We start from the raw sequence: 19,141 nt of genomic DNA on the forward strand, positions 1-19,141 counted from the left end.
ATCACATGCTAGGGCACAGAAAAAGTCTCAATGAATTCAGAAAGATTGAAATCATACAAAATAATTTCTTTGACCACAGTAAAATGAAGCTGGAATCTGCAAGGGCCAGAGACCCAGATTTGGCACCAAGATTTGGAAGTTAAACAACACACTCTTAGAAAAACAGTGGGTCAAGGAGAAAATCTCAAAAGAAATTAATAACTACCTTGAAGCTAATGAAAATGAAAACACAACATATCCAAACTTATGGGATGCAGCAAAAGCAGTACTGAGAGGGAAATTTATAGCCATAAAATTCATGCATCAAAAAAGAAGAAAGAGCTAAAATTGAAGAACTAACTGCACACTTGGAGGAATTATTAAAAAAAAACAACAAACTAACTCCAAAAGGAAGAAGAAAGAAAGAAAGAAATAACAAAAATCAGAGCAGAACTAAATGAAATAGAAAATAAGAAAGCAATTGAAAAATAAACAAAACCAAGAGCTGGTTCTTTGAGAAGATCAATAAAATTGACAAACCCTTAGCTAGGCTAACGAAGAAGAAAGAAGATGCAAATACACAAAATAAGAAATGAGAAAGGAGGTAACACCACTGACCCCACAGAAATAAAGACTATCATAAGAGGATACTTTGAAAAACTATATTCCAACAAAAAATGACAATTTAGAGGAAATGGTCAAATTCCTAGAAACACATAAGCAACCTACATTGACAAAAGAAGCAATTGACGATCTCAACAAACCAATCACAAGAGACAGAATCAGTCATTAAAAACCTCCCAACTAAAAAGAGCCCTGGGACAGATGGCTTCACAGGTGAATTCTACAAAACATTCCATAAAGAACTAACACCAATCTTGCTTAAACTGTTTCCAAAATTGAAACAGAAGGAACATTGCCTAACTCATTCTATGATGCCAACATTACTCTAGTACCAAATCCAAAGACACCACAAGAAAGGAAAATTGCAGACCAATCTCTCTAATGAACCTAGATGCAAAAATCCCCAACAAAATACTTGCTAATCGTATTCAACAACACATTAAACTAATTATACACCATTACCAAGTGGGACTCATTCCTGGTATGCAAGGATGGTTCAACATAAGAAAATCAATTACTGTAATACACCATATAAACAGACTGAAAGAAAAAAATCACATGATCATATCTATAGATGCAGAAAAAGCATTTGACAAAATATAGCACCCTTTCTTTATAAAAACACTGCAAAAGATCAGAATAGAAGGAAACTTTCTGAACATGATTAAGAGTATATATAAAAAACCTGCAGTTAACATCATTTATAATGATGAAATTCTAAAATTTTTCCCTCTAAGATCAGGAACAAGACAAGGATGCTCACTACTACCCCTCCTATTTATTTAACATAGTCCTAGAAGTACTTGCTCAAGCTCTGAGGCAAGAACAAAACATAAAAGCCATCTTAATTGGAAAGGAAGAAGTCAAAATTTCACTATTTGCAGATGATATGACCCTATACATAGAAAGCCCTGAGAAGTCTACAACAAAGCTTCTAGAATTTATAAATGAGTTCAGTAAAGTCACAGGTTACAAGATCAATGCACAAAAATCAGTAGCATTTCTCTACACCAATAATGAGCAATCTGAGGAGGAAATCAGGAATCAAATACCATTCACAAGAGTAAATAAAAAAAATCAAATACCTAGGAATAAATTTAACTGAAGATGTAAAAGACTTATACACAGAAAGCTATACAACACTGTTCAAGGAAATCAAAGAAGACCTAAATAAATGGAAGAATATTCCCTGTTCATGAATAGAAAGACTAAATATTATTAAGAAGTCTATCCTACTAAAACTGATCTACAGATTCAATGCAATCCCAATAAAAATCAACACAGCATTCTTTAATGAACTAGAGAAACTATGAAATTTATTTGGAAAGGAAAGAGGCCCCAAATAGCTAAAGACATATTGAAAAAGAAAAATGAAATTGGAGGAATCACACTACCTGACTTTAAAAAAAATTCTACAAAGCTATAGTAGTGACAATGGCATGGTATTGGCACAAGGATAGACACACTGACCAATGGAACTGAAATGAGAATTCTGATATAGATCCTCATATGTACAGCCATATGGTATTTGACAAGGCCACCAAACCCTCTGAACTGGGAGAGAATGGCCTCTTCAACAAATGGTGCTTGGATAACTGGATATCCATATGTAAAAGAATGAAAGAGTATTACCAACTCACACCTTACACAAAAATCAACTCAAGGTGGATCAAAGACCTAAATATAAGACCCAAGACCATAAAGACCTTGGAAAGCAATGTAGGGAAGCATCTACAGCATCTTGTAATAGGAAATGGCTTCATGAACTTCACACTAAAAGCACGAGCAGCAAAAGAACAAATAGATAAATGGGACTTCGTCAAAATTAAAGCCTTCTGTATCTCAATGGAGTTTGTCAAGAAAGTGAAAAGAGAGCCTACACAAACTATTTGGCAACCATATATCTGATAAGAGACTTATAACTTGCATATATAAAGAACTCCTATATCTTGAAAATAAAAAAACAAACAGCCCATTTAAAAAATGGGAAAAAGATTTGAACAGACACTTCTCCAAAGAAGATATACAAATGGCTAAAAAACACATGAAAAAATGCTCAAAATCACTAGCTATTAGGGAAATGCATATCAAAACAACAATAAGATACCATCTTACTCCCATAAGACTGTCAGCTATCAAAAAATCAGAAGACTACAATTGTTGGAGAGGATGCAGAGGAATAGGAACACTCATCCACTGCTGTTGGGAATGCAGAGGGATCCAGTCATTCTGGAGGACAGTTGGGTGGTTTCTCAAAAAACTAGCTATAGATTTGCCATATGACCCAGCAATTCCACTTCTGGGTATATACCCAGTGGAACTGAAAACAAGGACACAAACTGATATATGCACACCAATGTTCATAGCAGCACTATTCACTATTGCCAAAAGTTGGAATCAACCCAAATTCCCATCAACAGATAAATGGATAAATAAAATGTGGTATATACATACAATAGAATACTATTCAGCTATAAGAACAAATACAGTACAAACATATGTGATAAGATGGATGAATCTTGAGAACCTTATGTTGAGTGAAGCAACCAAGGCACTGAAGAACAAATACAACATGACCTCTCTGATATGAATAAGTAAACCAGTTTGTCTCAGAGAGCTAGAGACTAGATGATAAACTTAAAGGAAGTTGGGGGGTAGAGGAAAGTTGCGAGCTGACACCTACATGGGTGAAATCTGGAGGTAGGTATTTGGACAGGGAAGGGATAAATTGGGGGCATAGGGATACCTTTGGGTGGAGCTTTGTGGGTTAAGGGGGGCTAGGGATGGGAGGATGGGTCAGATGGCCCTAGAAATTGGGGGAAGTGTGTGCAGAACATTTGAACATAGGATATTGTCAGGTATGTGGTTGAAATTATAATGTAGAAAAAATCTTTAGAAAATATAATACAGAAGATTACCTGTTTAAGATGCTTAAGGGGGGGCATCTGACACAGGGCAAGCTTCTAGGAAGTATATGAGTGCTCATTTTGTCATAGTGGATTATATCATTGGGTGGAGACTCATACTATGAGAGTGAAGGTATACCCACATCCTGGGGAGGACTGATGATCTCAAACAGAGAGAATTGTATCTCTCGAGAGAATTGGTGGCTCCCAATGGGTTAGGGCAGTCAAGTATATCAAGCCCTCAATGTTGTTATAAGTACCTCTGAATATGGTCCTTCAAAGTAATGAAGATTGATTGTCAGGGTGGTCCCTGAGGGGAGGGGGAAAGAGGTGTTGAATACATGAAATCATTGTAACTGTGGGCAGTGGAAGAGTTCCACAAGATCATGCAGTGATGGATATAGGACATATTAAATTACACCAAAAATGTATAAAAGTCTATAGGCTAAAATGTAAATCATAATGTAAAACATAAGATAACTAAAAATTTAGAAAATTGTGTAATCGAAAATATAAACCATAATGTAAACTCAAATGTTTGAAAGCTATTGTTTCAATATCAGTACTTCAGCTGCAGCAAATATAATATGAACATGTAAAAAGATCATTGCTGGGGAAGAGACAAAGTGTTTGATGTTGGATATGTGTCAGTACCATATATTGTATATATGAATTACTGTGATCTAAAACTTATGTGAAGACAAACAATAATTAGAAAGAAAAAAAAAAAGAAAGGATGTAGACACTGAGGAAGAAATTGCCTTGCCACTGTACATACAGGGCAATACCTATAGCAGTGATGAAAGGCAAAATGTCAAAAGCAAAGCTTTTTCATTTTTTCATTTTTTCATTTTTTCATTTTTTGATATACCCCAATTTATTTTTCCTTTATTTAATTTTTCAAAATTACTATGTGTTCTATATCTAACCTTTAAACCCATCACTATATTCCATTTTACTATTAATGGAATCTGGCAATATATTGAGCTTACTTTTTGAAGAAGTTTTGGACTACAGAGAGGCGGGGGAGGAGCACTTGTGTGGGGTGTTATTGGTGGGGAGCACATGGTTGGAAGGGAGTTCTCCAGGGCATGTATACATGGTACATAGAAAGATTTGGATATTTTCATAGTGGTTTCAGTTGGAAACGACACCAGAGAGAGTGCTGGGTTCCTGGCCAGGGGAGATCTATCACAGTCTCCAATGGAACAGCAACAATCCCCCAAGTGCAATGGCAAAGACCAACAAAGATGGATGGTCCAATGATGAGCCCTTGATAGTGATGGCTCTGATTATGAGCTTGTGTGCCTGAAATATGAACTAGGCCTAGAGCTGTAGGGTGCCTAAGAGTTACCTCCTGAGAGCCTCTGTGTTGCTCAAATGTGGCCACTCTCTAAGCCAAACTCAGCATGTAGATGCATTTCCTTCCCCCCAGCATGGGACATGACTCCTGGGGATGAGCTTCCCTGGCACCGAGGGATTACTATCAAGCACCAGCTGATGATGTAACTAGAAAAGACCTTGAATAAAGGGGTCAACTCAGCCCGGCAGAAAATCTCTGCCTACATGTAATATCAGGTGTTAAAAACTGCTGTTTGACTTTGGATAAAATGGGGAAATGGAAAAGACAAGTGAGTTTATATGGTTATGAGTCTCCAAAAAAGAGTCAGGAGGTCATCAAAGGGATGATGCTTATGCGTGCCTCAGCAGAATACCAGAGACAGCCAAGGTAGATGGAAACCCAGGTGCTGGTTCTCCTGAGGGCTGCAGAGACCCACAGGTTCTAAGGTCATGACAGACAGCTCTGGAGTTCAGGGCCATGTCAGCTGGCCCTACTTTGGAGCTTGTGTTCCTGAGTCTGGTGGAGTTGGACTCAGATATGACCTTTCTACATATGCCTCTTCTGTTACTTTTACCGGACCTGTGGTTGGCGTTTGGGTTGGTGTATACTCAGGAGACCTGAATCTCTGGACTGTCCACATGATGGCCAGGCCCTGAGTCTCAGCAGACTTGCAGCTCCTACCCTTTTGTTTGTTGGACTTACCCTGGACAGCTGACAGGGAGGTGAAGAGGGTCAACCACCATACCAGGGAGCCAAGAGTGCCTACAGCTGCCAGCAGGAGAATTGCATCCATCATCCATATGGAATCTAAGCCCCCTCTTGATGTAGAGGAGTCCACAGGATGGAGGAATAGAGTATGGTGTTCTGCTGGGGAACTGCTGTGATTAGTAAGGGAAGAAACTGTAGTAGTGATGTGGAGAGAGTGCCCACGGTTGCTGCTGACAGTAGGGAGATGGAAGAAGAGATATGGTGTGGGGACATTTTCCGGATTTGGAGTTGTCCTGGGTGGTGCTAAAGGGATGGATACTGGACATTGGGTGTCCTGCCATGGTCCACTGGATGGACTGGGGGAGAGTGTGGACTACAATGTGGGCCACTGTCCATGTGGTGCAGTGGTGCTCCAGAATGTATTCGCCAGGTGCAGTGGATGTGTCGCAATGATGGAAGAGGATGTTGATGTGGGAGGGGTGGGGTGGGGGATATATGGGAACCTCATATTTTTTTAAAGTAACATTTAAGAGAAAATAAAGAAGAAGAAAAATGTTTCAGTTATAGTAGTTTACCTGTATCATATCCAGAGGAGTCTATAGACTTTTCTTTAAGGAAGACATTGACTAACAAGAGTATATCTAGAGATTGACAGATGGTATGCTAAAGAGTATAAAACCTTATTATTTTAGGGTTAGAAAATGTTTGTTAAAGGAAAGGCACAAAGAAGAGTCATAGAAGATGGGAAAGGGGAATGGATTGCTCAGATATACAGAGAAAGTATCAGTATGGATGCAAGTTACTCTGAGGCGTATTTCAACACAAAAGAAGGAAGAACTGGCCGGCATTTTCAGCTAGTCAACAGCGGGGTACTTAAAACCTAGAGAATTTTGTATTACTGTTAATTCTCCAGGAGAGGCTCATTGAGTAATTGGCATGTGTAAAGGATTCCTGTGGCACAAAGATAGTTAGATAACATTTTTCTTTGTGTTCCCCCAGATGCAGATTCTGAGAAAAAGTTTCAAGTGTAAATAATTCATTCCAGTGGAAGACAGAACTTTAGTGGGCAAGTGAAGAAGGAAGGAAGTGTCAAGGGAAGAAAGGCAGACAACAAAGGATGTGTTATTAAGCCAGCTATCTCAATGAACAACTAGAACTAAATCCTATTGGGACTCTAGGAAAAGGGGTAGAATCCATGCTCTAGATCAGTCTTTCTACTCACACCCAAGAAGCAAGGGAACTTGTGTATTTATACGCTAACACTTCAAAGTCATTGGTCGGTAGCTGCTGCAGGGGTGGAACATTAATTACCAGAATATCCATCATGCTGCTAGTGGGCAAAACAACCTTCATACTTACAGAGCCCATAGACATGATGCAGTCTGGGGCATATGGGTGAGAACATAAGAGTGTATGCTACAGATGATATGACCCCTGTGGTGGCTCCCAATGTTGTTTTCATGGCTATTTGTATGCTTTGTTCCCTAAATTTTAGAGATGTTTTATAATTTTCAAAATAACACCGTTCATTTCTCTTCTGATATTTAGGCATTCTAAGAGAAACTAAAGAAGAGAAAGAAATAGCTGACTTTGATATTTTTGATGATCCTGAATCACCGTTTTCAACCTTCAACTTCCAGTATCCAAATCAAGCATTCCAAAGGCTGCATGACCTGATGCACTTCAATACCCTGAACAACATTGATGTGAGTATCTCTCCATCTCCTATGATCAGTGTCAATGTCAAGTGACTGCTGTACCACTTGAACGCAATGATACTTCTCTTAGGTTAATTAAAATTGAAAGGTAGGTTTAGGAATGACACCATCCAAAAGGTGCTACTGTACTTTTCAAGGATTTTTTTTTCTTAACAAATCAATTTTATTGATACATATTAAGAAAGCATAAATCTATTCAAAGTGTACAATCAGTCATATTTGGTGTAATTACATATCTGTGCACTTATGGCTTCAGACATTCTTAGAGCACTTTCATTATTCCAATAATAATAAACGACAAACAAAACTCATTACCTCTTAAGCTCTCTATGCTTTGCCTGCTATACATAGCTTCTATTCTTTTTCCTTCTCTTTAGTATATTTGTATTTATATTTTGTAAAAATAGTTGTATATGCAATATCACTTATGTTCATGTTTTACATGAGGTTTTAGTATCTTACAGAGTCCCATGTTACAGATTTTGGCTTTCCTTCTGGTAATATACTGGACTTTTCCTTCAACTAGTGTCACAACCATACAGTAGTATTGCTAATGATAAACACTGTGATATGCTTTAACCATTTCTATTCATTTCTACTCATTTCCAAAGATTTACAACCTTTTTTTTTTTACCAGTTCTGTAAAGATTAACCCTTAGCTTTCCATTCTCTACCCTCCTTCTGTTTTCTGGTGACCTCTATTCTAATTTTTAACTCCATGAGTTTATATAATACATTTAGTTCATAATAGCACAATCATATAGTATTTGTTCTTCTGTGTCTGGCTTGCTTCCTTTAACATAATGTCCTCCATGTTTATCTTATGTTGTCATAAGCTTCACGACTTCATTTCTTCTTAACTGCTGCATAATATTCCATCGTGTATATACGCTACAATTTGTTTATCCTTTCATTAGTTGATGGACACCTGGGTTGCTTCCAGCTTTTGGCAATCGTGAATAATGCTGCTATGAACATTAGTGTACAGATGTCTGTTCACGTCTGCTCTCAGTTTTTCTGGGTATATACCTAGTAATGGTATTGTTAGGTCACATGGCAAGTTTTATATTCAACTTTCAAGGATTATTTTAATAAACTCCAGAAGAACCTGACAAAATTCAAAAATAAGGAAACTAATACCCCCAGGTTGGCATATTTTATACTATTATTTAATTGATTGTTAAACTCAGCTTGTTTTCCCAAGTGTCTGTGTGCATATCATGGTAAAATAAATGATAAGTAAGGAAGAAAAGTGATGAAAAGGAAATACGAAATAGGAAAGCAAGTGCAAAACATTAGTCTGCAAAAAATGTCATGGATTTTAATTGATACACTCATGCTTTTAAATGTCTGTATTTATCATTATAGATCTTGCGAATGTTGCCGAAGGTAGTAGACTCCCCCATTTTTAGCTGTTCAGATATCAAGTATTTTTCACTTTAAAAACCTTAGAAACAAGTCATTCTCTTCACTATCAATCTTTTCGTTGAGACATCTGCTGAGATTGTGTCTTTATCAAATTCTTTAATCTCCACTCACTAACTCGGAAATGGCTCACTACTTAGGAGCATTGGATGTATAGTTGAAATCATGTCAGCTTGTGGTTTAAAATCACAGTATCTGACAAATTTTTGTAAATTGGGAAAGCCCATGTTCATTGGCCTAATTGGGTTTTCCAATTTAAAAGATAAGAAGAAAGAAAATATTAAATGGAGAGGCAAAGGCTTCATATCTGATTTGAAATTTTTTTGGAGATTGTGTCAATGGCAGGTAAGGAACTCACAGTGTGTGGATGCGTATTCTGGCTATATGGGATTTAATTAGATTTTGCGAGTAGTTGGAAGTTCGCACATCTAGTTTGATTGTTTAGTTTTGTCTGAGAATGGTAACGATCAGTTGTGTATAGTTATGAGTGTTGCACCCTAATATATCTATTAATCAATATCTTTAATTGTAACATTAAGAAATTGTCCCCAAAATAATCTTCCATTATTAATTATTTTAATAAATAGTATTTTTTGAACTATTGTTGTATCATTCCAGAGTTAAAATTTTGTGGCATGTGAAAAGTGGAAAGCATGTACTTAAAACAAACATTTGGCAGGCCTGAGTTCAAATCTCAGTTCTGCAACTCTAAAATGCTTTATTTTTATCCTTCATTTGTGAACAATACGAAATAAATTCACCTAAAACATGATGAGCAAAATTTATAGCATGTACATTTTCTCATAATATTTACTCATTTTTTTTCTTTCATCTTATAAGCAATGGAAATTTGAAGCCATGTGCTACACTATTTCTGTACTGATTTGAAAATTAAAAAACTTTAAGATAATATGAGTATTTTAATCTATAGGAAGGGATCAGGAATTTTCAAAGTAGAGTTGTGTTATTTAAAATATCACATTGTTAAAAGGTAAGGGGGCTAAGGTGTAATATAAAAATAATTCTATTTTCCATTATAAAATCAGTAAGTTCATAACGCTATATTTCTTGGGGTTGAATGTATTGAACTTGATTGGTTATTCTTAAATGGAAAAACATAGATTGTAGGCATATTGGACTTGAGAAAATAAATCTTTATCTATCTTAATTTTACTAAAAAAAAAAAAGAAACATACATTTTTGTCACTATTTCCAGTTCTGGTTTATAGAAAATCTACTAAACATTTGCTGTAAGAATGGTATAGATTTATTTATATGTTTTACAAGCGTTTTTTGAAGTCATGTGTTTGACACCAATGAAAAAGTTAAAACCTTACTGAAACTGGACTGAAATCCAAAGTAACTGCCCTGACTTCTGGCTCATCAAATGTTTGAGGTCTCAGAAACCATTTAATTCAGCAGTTTTTAATTGTTTCTACTAACTTTGCAGGCCCAGGGGAAAGAAGCCTGTAGAGGCAAGGCCATGTGGCTAAGGCAACTTTTTCTCTTTAACTCATATTTAAGCCTCTGTCTTTATTCTGAAAAGGCCACCCTGTCCCTAGCAGCTGCAGGCTCCTGTTGCTTCACTTTCCTCGGCATTCCTAGATGGCCTGCCTTGCTAAATTCCAGTGCTTCTTAAGAGGATTTCTGCTCTGTTTCTCTTCACTTTGTGACAGCAGCCTGTGTGTTTCATTAGCACCAGGTTTCTGCACTTAATCATGCCAAATTCCTTTTCACGGAACGTTGCTTCAGTACTTTTACAATGGCAGCAGTTCATGGTTTTCTTAGAAACCTAACATAAAGTGATTTATACACGTAGACATGTGGTATGTGGGAGATGCAGAGGCTTTGGAGTCAGAGTCAGGCGTTCATATCCTTGCTCTGCTGCCTTTAGGTTGGGCAACCTTGGGCATGTTGGTTAATCTTTCTGAAGTTTACTTTCCTCATTTGTAAGGGGAAGTAATGATTTGTACCTTGTAGGATCAGGATGGGGATTAAGTAAAATAATATGACTGAAGGGCTTGGCACCTAAGGGGTACTCAGTAAATGGAAGCAGCTGATATATTAATAATTATTTATTGCTGTTCATATTCCCTTCTGCTTTTAAAGTTATAAACTCTGAAAGCAGTGACTTGCCTTGTATCCTCTAGAGATACTGGTCACAATGCCTGGCACCTACAATAAATATGCAATAAAATTTTCATGAATGATTTAAAGTATCTTTGACTGACTGGCTGAAACTGTTGAAAGAGTTGGATGTGACAGGAGGAGGGGATAGCAAGGTTCAGGATACAAGGTGGCATTAGTTGGAGACAGAGTACCTGACTGTGGGGAATCTCTATACAATATATTGTTAGCCGCATAGCAGGACAACACACTCTACTCATAAACCACCATTTTGATCTGCAGGGAATATGCCTTCTGAGATATCTTTCCCAAGAACTTGTTGATTCAGATCGTTCAAATGACAGGTTTTATGTTTATATATATATATATATAACTATAATAAAAAATAAATACATTGTATTTAATAAATATATATATATATTACCACAATAAAAATAATTTTCTTTCTCTTACTCATGTACTGTATTAATTCAATATACATATCCTAGGGATCTATTATGTGACAATTTTTTCTGTGCATACCATAGATACCTAATAATGAGCTTCTGAAACTCTCAGATAATTCCACGGAGTATTAAATATGAGATACTAATTAAAAAGAGGGAAAGCAAATATTTGGAAATACTTGTACTTAATTCTTTCAATTTATTTTATTTCATCATCTTGATAAGAGTGTTTAAGTACAAGTCAAAGACATTTAAAGAGAGAAACTTTTCAAAAACAATTTGGGAGCTTATTATTATGTAGTGTGGCCTAATATATTAGACCCAAATGCTCTACCTTTTATGCTGAGTGTAATCTCTTTCTGTCTTATAAATTAGTTAATACAACACATACTTATTGAATATCTACTGTGCCTAGGGATACAGCAATAAATAAGATAGGAAGAACAAGGGAAAATTTTGAGCGCTTAATTCAATTCAAATATTTTCCCCCAAAATACTTAACATTCAAAACTATAGTCTCTAAGATACTATAGGTGAGAAAACTGAGGCATAGATTATTTAGGCAGATTGCTGAAAATCACAGTTAGGTGAAGACTGGTTTTTTCTCTTTTCATGCTCCTAAGCCACCTTACTCAAGCAACCTTATCTCCTGCTGTTCCCCAAACAAAGCTTTCTTTCCAGCCAGACCAATTCCCATGTCTCCTATACATACCATAGCCTTTCAAATTCAGACTTTATACAGTTTTCCTCCTACTGACAATATCCGGTCTTGCCTCTGCACTTATTAAAAACCCCGCCTGTCCTTCAGAGACTCAACTCAAGTCCCACTGTCCACATGAATTGAACCTTTTCTTGTTACCTTTTTTTAAATTCAACTTCCAGTGAGCACCTTCTTGGTAGTAATTCACTTTAAAATATTTATTATGCATCTTTCACATTCCAGGTGCTGAGATCAAAAATGTCAAGACTAGTAAGATCTCAGCTTTCATGCCATGTAGGCTCTTACCAGGAATGCAGACAATAGCCAGAAAATACACAGTAATTTCATCCAAACTATGTTCTATTCTATATGTGTAACTTTCTACTTCTTTCTCAAAATACACTATAAATTCCTTTTGTAACTGTACCTATTTTTAAATTTTCTATTGTGAGAACTCAGTATTTGCCTGTGGATTGCTTATAATTTCACATCTCCATATTTGTAATCTTTTTAAGGTGAAGATAATTTCTTACGTATTTTTTTTCTTCATATTTTCTGCTTTAGTTCACAAAGATTTAAGGAATCTGGATCAACAATTAGGAGTCTATTGCATTAGTGCAAGTGACAGGTGACATGGGCCAGAATTAAGGATTGGCATTGGGGAAGGAAAAAGTGGATGTGTGAGGGCAATTGCTAGGCTAACACTAACAGGAAGGGGTGGGAATCTGAATGAATGTCAGAGGGATTGAATGATGAAGTTAGACACGAACACTATTCAAGATTACTCTGAATAGAATACAAATATGGGAAGTTTCGTATTTAGCATACTACGTTTTTGGAAACATCTAGTTGTACCATGAGTCAGGCCAAAAGATTTGAATTTAGCAACTGATAGAGTACTGAGTTTGGCCTCTTCTGTTTCTATCATAGAATAACTCACAGGAAGCCCTGGGTATTTCCTGCAATCTGAAAAACCTATTTAACAGTTTCCCAGTGTTAATCTGCCACCTAGTGGTCCAGTCTGCATGTTCTAACTGCATATTAATTTTTGGTTTTCCACAGTTTTGAGTGCAAAAGTTCATTCTCCTTTATAAGAATGACCTGTTTACTAGAAGACCTGTCTAGATGCAATTATGATAATTCCCAGTTCATGATATTGACATTTTTGATTCTTTGTGCTCATAAATTCACTATAAAGGAATTGACGGTCATTATCAGTATAAATTCTTCTATGGTCTATTATATTTTAAAGCTTCTTAGGTGTTTGGAAAAATAAGTATTTGACTTTTTGTTTTCCTTGGGTATTTATTTGTAATGAGGATTGATATCTATCAGGTTTCAATTATAAATTTGCTGACATGGACCTGTAGAAAGGAAGGCATTTTTTAGAAGACATAGTAGGACGCTTTTGGTAGTAGAATTTGTGATCTGACCTGCACCAATAATAAGCCCACCCTTAGCTATCCACGATGTCTTTATTTCTAGTAAACTTTTTAGCACCCCATCTAATTTAGAATCTGACTTCAGAAAGCACATGGTCACCTTAAAAATAAGTACAGCGGTAACTATTCTAGTTAAGGGATTTAAAGTACAAAGCACTTAAAGTCAATGATCACAACCCCCACACAACCCAGAATTAGTATTACTATTTTCATTTTGCAGAGGAGGAAACAGGCTCAAGGACTTCAGCTAATTCCCTGCTGTACCATACAGCACAAAGTGATTGTGCCTGGAGGCCCTGGCTCAAGGTCCCCTCCATAGGCTTGAGACCTCTTCTGCCACCAGATAATTAATTATGCTTCCCTTACCAATGGGGAAAACAGAGTGAGCAAAGCTTTACTTACAAGACTTGGTAACATTTGAGTGCCTTTTCCCCAGAAGATAATTTTACATATTATATATAGAAAAAACCAAAGCATATGAACGTATTGCATTCCTGTGATAAATCCCTCTTTCCAGAATATGACTGCCTGCTGTTTATAGTTTACTATTGGAGAAAAGAGGGGCCTGTCCTTTGGACCTTGCATGAATAAATTACAGAATAGTAATTGCGTGTTAGCACCACCTATGTCAGCATGTGTCTCTTGTTGAGGCATTGACCCAAACTTGCCCATTGAACTGAATTTGGAGTTGGGAGAGCCCCTCTTTGCACACATCTTCAAAGCAGAGGTGGCCACACCAGCCCTGGTCTGAAACTTCTCAGACTTCAGGTTGAAAAGCATGTGGATAATACTGTATTATTGCTTAACAGTCCCTGAGGGAGAGAACAAAGGAAATCATAGAATGACCCTTTGACTGGTTTCTTTGTTCTACTGCTCTTATTGGCTATTAAGATGAAATCCTATAGTCCTATCCTGGGGAATGGAGCCTTCTTGATTTTGAAAAGTTCTGAAACAGCAGCAGAGTCCATACTCGTTGCTCTACTCTAAATACTTCAACCAAACACCAAATTTTCTCTTCCTTCCAGTAGTTCCTGCCAAGGTTAGCTCCATATGTGGAAGAGTATATGATAATTACAATACCAATTCTAGTGGTTATAGTTACCTATATTTTCTTCTGGTCACCGCTAATTTTGGTGTGAATAAAGATTGTTCTGAATACAAAATAACAATATATTTTTTATCAATAACTGCATTTTTTTCCCCAGTGGAATAAGCGCAATTCTTATGCAATACCTTTTCTCCTCATTAGTTTTAGAAAAACTTTACTTTCTTGTGGTCCTTCATTTCTGCTTGTCCTCTAAATATAGAGAACATACATTACAGATTTATAATGACTTGTTTCTTCCACATTGTCAGCTTCCCCATGAAGGACTGAGCAAAGATAAAAACTTTAGCAAGTTAGACATATTTTTCTCCAATTTTATCAACACAAAACTGGAATACTCCAAGAATACTTCATTCTCTGTAGGGGGAGGAAGAGTAGCAGAATATGAGCTCAAGAAGAGTGTGATGGTGGGTTGTTGAATTTAGATGACTCGCAGATTTTTTTCTTTCAAAAGAATACTATAATGAAAAGAGCAATTATATTTTTATTTTGGGAAAATATTTAAATGAGTTAATTTGAAGTGCTAATTTTATGTCTTCTGCCTCTGTGCAGGTGATAAAGAATGCCATTGTGGAAAGCATTGAATATAGAAGACAGAATCCATCTCGTTGCTCTGTTTCCCTCAGTAATGTTGAGGCAAGAAGATTCTTCAACAAGGAGTTTCTAAGCAAACCCACTGCATAGCTTATACTGGAAAGGGTGCAATTTCTGATGCTTAGGCAGTTGAAATTCCATGGCACCTGGACTTAAAAACACAGTACTGAAGAAAGTACTGATCAGTGGAGACCAGCTGATACTCAAAGGTGCAATTATTTAACTGTGTAAGAATAATATTATTATAAATTTGTTATGTTGGTAGAGATGTTGACTATGTAAAAATATACTTAGCAATACTTTCCATGAGTATAAATTTCCTGATGCAATTTTAGGGGCATATACTGTATTTTTATACATTCCTCACCACTATCTTATATGTGTTCTTTTTAAAAATGTGATTTCTCTTTAGAATATTTAACAGTTAAATTTCAATAAGTAAAACTGCATTGTATGTGAATTTTATTCACTGACTAGATTTATTCATGCCACAAGACAACACTATTTCTTATTTATTTTTATATTCATAAATGAAAGAAATAAATCTATATACAAATTAGCATGAAGAGATACATTAGTTTTTTGGTATTATTTTTAATGAAATATTGCATTTTTGCAAAATAAGAGATGTCAGATACACTGCTTTCAGGCATGAAAAGTCAATCACAAACACAAATATGAAACTTTTAAATTTTCTTTTAAAAGTATTATAAGAGAAAGTATTATAATTTGTTGAACAAATAGTATATATTTGTTCAGCAAATATAAAAATATGTAGTCACTTCAGGTGTAACATTTTGCTTTGCTAATATTATCCTGGCTTGCTTATCCACTAAAGAGAGCAGCTGACCTCAGAGAACAATCCAGAGGAACAACAAGAGCTGCGTCAGGCTTCCTAAAGTAGCCCACCTACTGCATTTGCAAAACTAATCTAGGGAAGGTCTGCATTGCATGACTGTGGTTTAGTCACTGTTGATATGCTAGGCTTCAGGACTGGTTATCCAAACATGAGATTGTCCTAGTCTTCCTTTGCTTTCTGCCATTCTTCCTTCTCTAAATAATCTTTCTTGAAACTCCTTTCTTTCTCCTTTCATTCACATTTCTGCCTGTGAGGAAAGGGAGAAAAAATAACAGAGAAGAAGGAGAAACTTTCAAGTTCATTCTTTCATTCATTGTCATATACCAACATAATGCCCACTAGACCGCTTTGTCTTCCTAAAAACAGTAAATGTACCCTAGTAATTTCAGCTTGACTCTTGGTCTTTTTGACAAACACCTCTTCCTGACTTTTTTTGTTCATGCCTGCAGTGGTTTGAAGCTGTATGTACTCCATTAAACCTAATTCATTCCTATGGTGTAAACCCATTGTAAGAAGGCACTTTTGATGAGGTTACTTCAGTTAAGATGTAACCTATCTTAATTAGATGAGTCTTAATTCTGTTATTGAAGACCTTTATAAGAGAATGAAATTCAGACAGAAGAGAAAGCCACAGATGTAAGAAGCTGATGTCAGTAAAACCAGGAAGAAAAGAGAGACACCAGCAGATGGCGTCATGTGCCTTGGACATGTGGTACAGGGGCTAAGGACCGTCTGAAATCAGTCTTCTAGAAAAAGCATCATCTGAATGATGACTCAATTTGGACATTTTTCCAGCCTCAAAACCATGAGTGAATAAATTCCCATTGTTTAGCATAACCCATTTTGTGGTATTTGCTTTGAGCAGCCTCGCAAACTAAATGAGGTTTTGGTGCCAGGAGAGTGGGGTACTGCTATTACAAATATGAAAAAATGTGGAAATGACTTTGGAATGAGGTAATGGATAGGATTTCCAGGCTGAGTGTGGAAGCTTGGTTCTCCTTGCAGCTTATAGTAAAATGCGAGAGGAAAGGGATGAGCTGAGAACTGAACTTCTGGGCACAAAGAAACCAAAAAATTGATGATTTGGAAAATTGTGAGTTTCTGGAAGTAAGTGCCCAGAGAATAGTGTTCCATGTGAGGGTTTATCTGAACATGGATCCAGCCAACTGTTTCAGTGCAAGTCAGGTTAGAAAATGCAGTTATCCAGGAAGGAATTGCAGAAAGTTCTTTTGTCTGTTACTTTGGACCCTTGTGTATTCCATGCAAAATCAACGTGTTTTTTTTTGTGAAATATGTGGGAACAAAACCTACTGCCAGCCTGAACTAAAAGGGACAGAGAAGGGACAAGCTGAATGAAAAAATCACGTCAAGGGCAGAACCATGGAAGCTGAGGTCTGGACTGAAGACATCTCAGGCCAAGAGAGCAAAGGGTGAGTGTGTCCCTGTACTTGGAGAGTACAGGCCTTCCTCCCCATTGTTAAGGAAGAGCCTGCTGCCCCAGTGGTCTGCAAGGGTTGAGCCTGTGCCCTGGGAACTGCAGAAAGCTTGATCACCATCTGATGCTTGAAGAAGATAGTCTTTACCTCAATGCTTGGGGAGAACACGGTCACTCTGCAAGCACTTGGAAAGGATGGGGTTGCTGCTTCATCAGGACTAAAGGAAAAAAAATTGTATAGAAGACTCTCTAACCTTGAAATCTAATTAAGTGTGCCCTGCTGTGTTTTGGAATTATTTGGGAACTGTGGCTCTTGTTTTCCTTCTAATTTCTCCCTTCCGGAATGGGAATATGCCTCTTCCTCTTTGTATATTGGAAGCAGATAACATGTTCTCTAGATTTCACAGGTCCACAGGCAGAAGGGAATTATGCCTGAGGACAGTCCACAATCATAGCCAATTTTGATACGTTTTTGTACTAAGCATGGCTTTTGAAATGATTTAAAGCTTTTTGAGTATTGTGATGGAATGAATGTATTTTGCATGTAGAAAGGGCATGATTTTTGGGGGGTCCAGAGGGTGGAGTGGGGTGAATTAAAGCTGTAGGTATACCAGAAAAAAAATAAAAAATATGTTCTTAATCTTAATTCATTCTTATGGGTGTAAACCCATTGTAAGAAGGATCTTTTGATGAGGCTACTTTAGTTACCCACCTCAATATAAATAGGTCTTAATTCTTTTAATGGAGTCCTTGTAAGGAGAGTAAAATTCAGACAAAGAGAAGAGAAAGCCACGGAAGCAAGAAGCTGAAGTAAGTGAAACTGAGAAGAGAAGGGAGAGACCAGCAGATGTCACCATGTGTCTTGCCATGTGATAGAGGAGCCAAGGATCAGTGGCAGCTGGTCTTTGGGAAGAAAGCATCAACTTGATGATTGCCTTTAAGATGACTTGATTTAAACATTTTTCTGGCCTCAAAACCACGAGCAAATAAATTGCCATTGTTTAACCCATTTCACCTCATAGCATTTGCTTTGAGCAGCCTACGGTGCTAATAAACTGCCCATGATAGGTTTCCTTCATTACCTTATCTATGTACAGTCTGAGCAATGTCTTGTTACATTTTTGTAAACAATAAAAGCAAAAAAAAGTTTTAATATAAGCTTGATTATAAAAGCTTCTAATTTCACACCTTCTTAAATATAAAATTTTACATTTTTTACAAACCTATATTCTCCAATATTGAAAAGCTTTGTAAAATTGTTGGCAATAGTTCCTCTTCCTTTTTTCTCCCCTTCATATCCTTTTACATCTTAAACAATTTTATCCTAAAGCCATTAAGGGGCAGAGCCAGGTAGATGTCTACATGGGTTGGAGGTGAGAAAGGCATGGAGCCCCATAAACCAGTAGAAGATCTGAACCTGAGCAGTGTTGGGGGGCTTCCACATGTAAAAAGGAGGTGATGGCAGTGACAATAAGTTTTTTTACACACAGGGGTTTGATCACATACTTAAATCATTAAAGAAAAGTGGAACCACGTTTCTTACTGAAAAGGGAGTTAAAAATATGAAAAGAAAATCAGAAGGTACCCTGTGGTGTTAGATTGAAAATGAAGGTATAAATTCAAGTATTATTTTTTTTAAATATGTAAAATCCATTTATGTATGGTATATCTACATACATACGTTCTTTAGGAATGTCCAGTGAGAGGGCCTGGGAACAATGATACCCCAAT

At 36.6% G+C, this 19,141-nt stretch overlaps 1 protein-coding gene across 3 annotated transcripts in view; it reads left to right on the forward strand.

The window, feature by feature from the left end:
• PLA2G4A (phospholipase A2 group IVA) overlaps positions 1-18,568 on the forward strand; it is a 167,680-nt gene extending 149,112 nt beyond the window's left edge. For all 3 annotated transcript variants that reach the window (XM_004468450.5, XM_004468451.5, XM_012529014.4), the window contains 2 exons: positions 7,108-7,265; positions 15,075-18,568. In XM_004468450.5, the coding sequence (XP_004468507.1) occupies positions 7,108-7,265; positions 15,075-15,206 (290 nt within the window). In that variant the 3' untranslated portion in view covers positions 15,207-18,568. The remainder of the gene's footprint in view (positions 1-7,107; positions 7,266-15,074) is intronic.
• The last annotated feature ends 573 nt before the right edge of the window (positions 18,569-19,141 follow it).

The sequence above is a fragment of the Dasypus novemcinctus genome, chromosome 13 (assembly GCF_030445035.2).
Source record: "Dasypus novemcinctus isolate mDasNov1 chromosome 13, mDasNov1.1.hap2, whole genome shotgun sequence".
In the NCBI taxonomy this organism is placed as follows: Eukaryota; Metazoa; Chordata; class Mammalia; order Cingulata; family Dasypodidae; genus Dasypus; species Dasypus novemcinctus.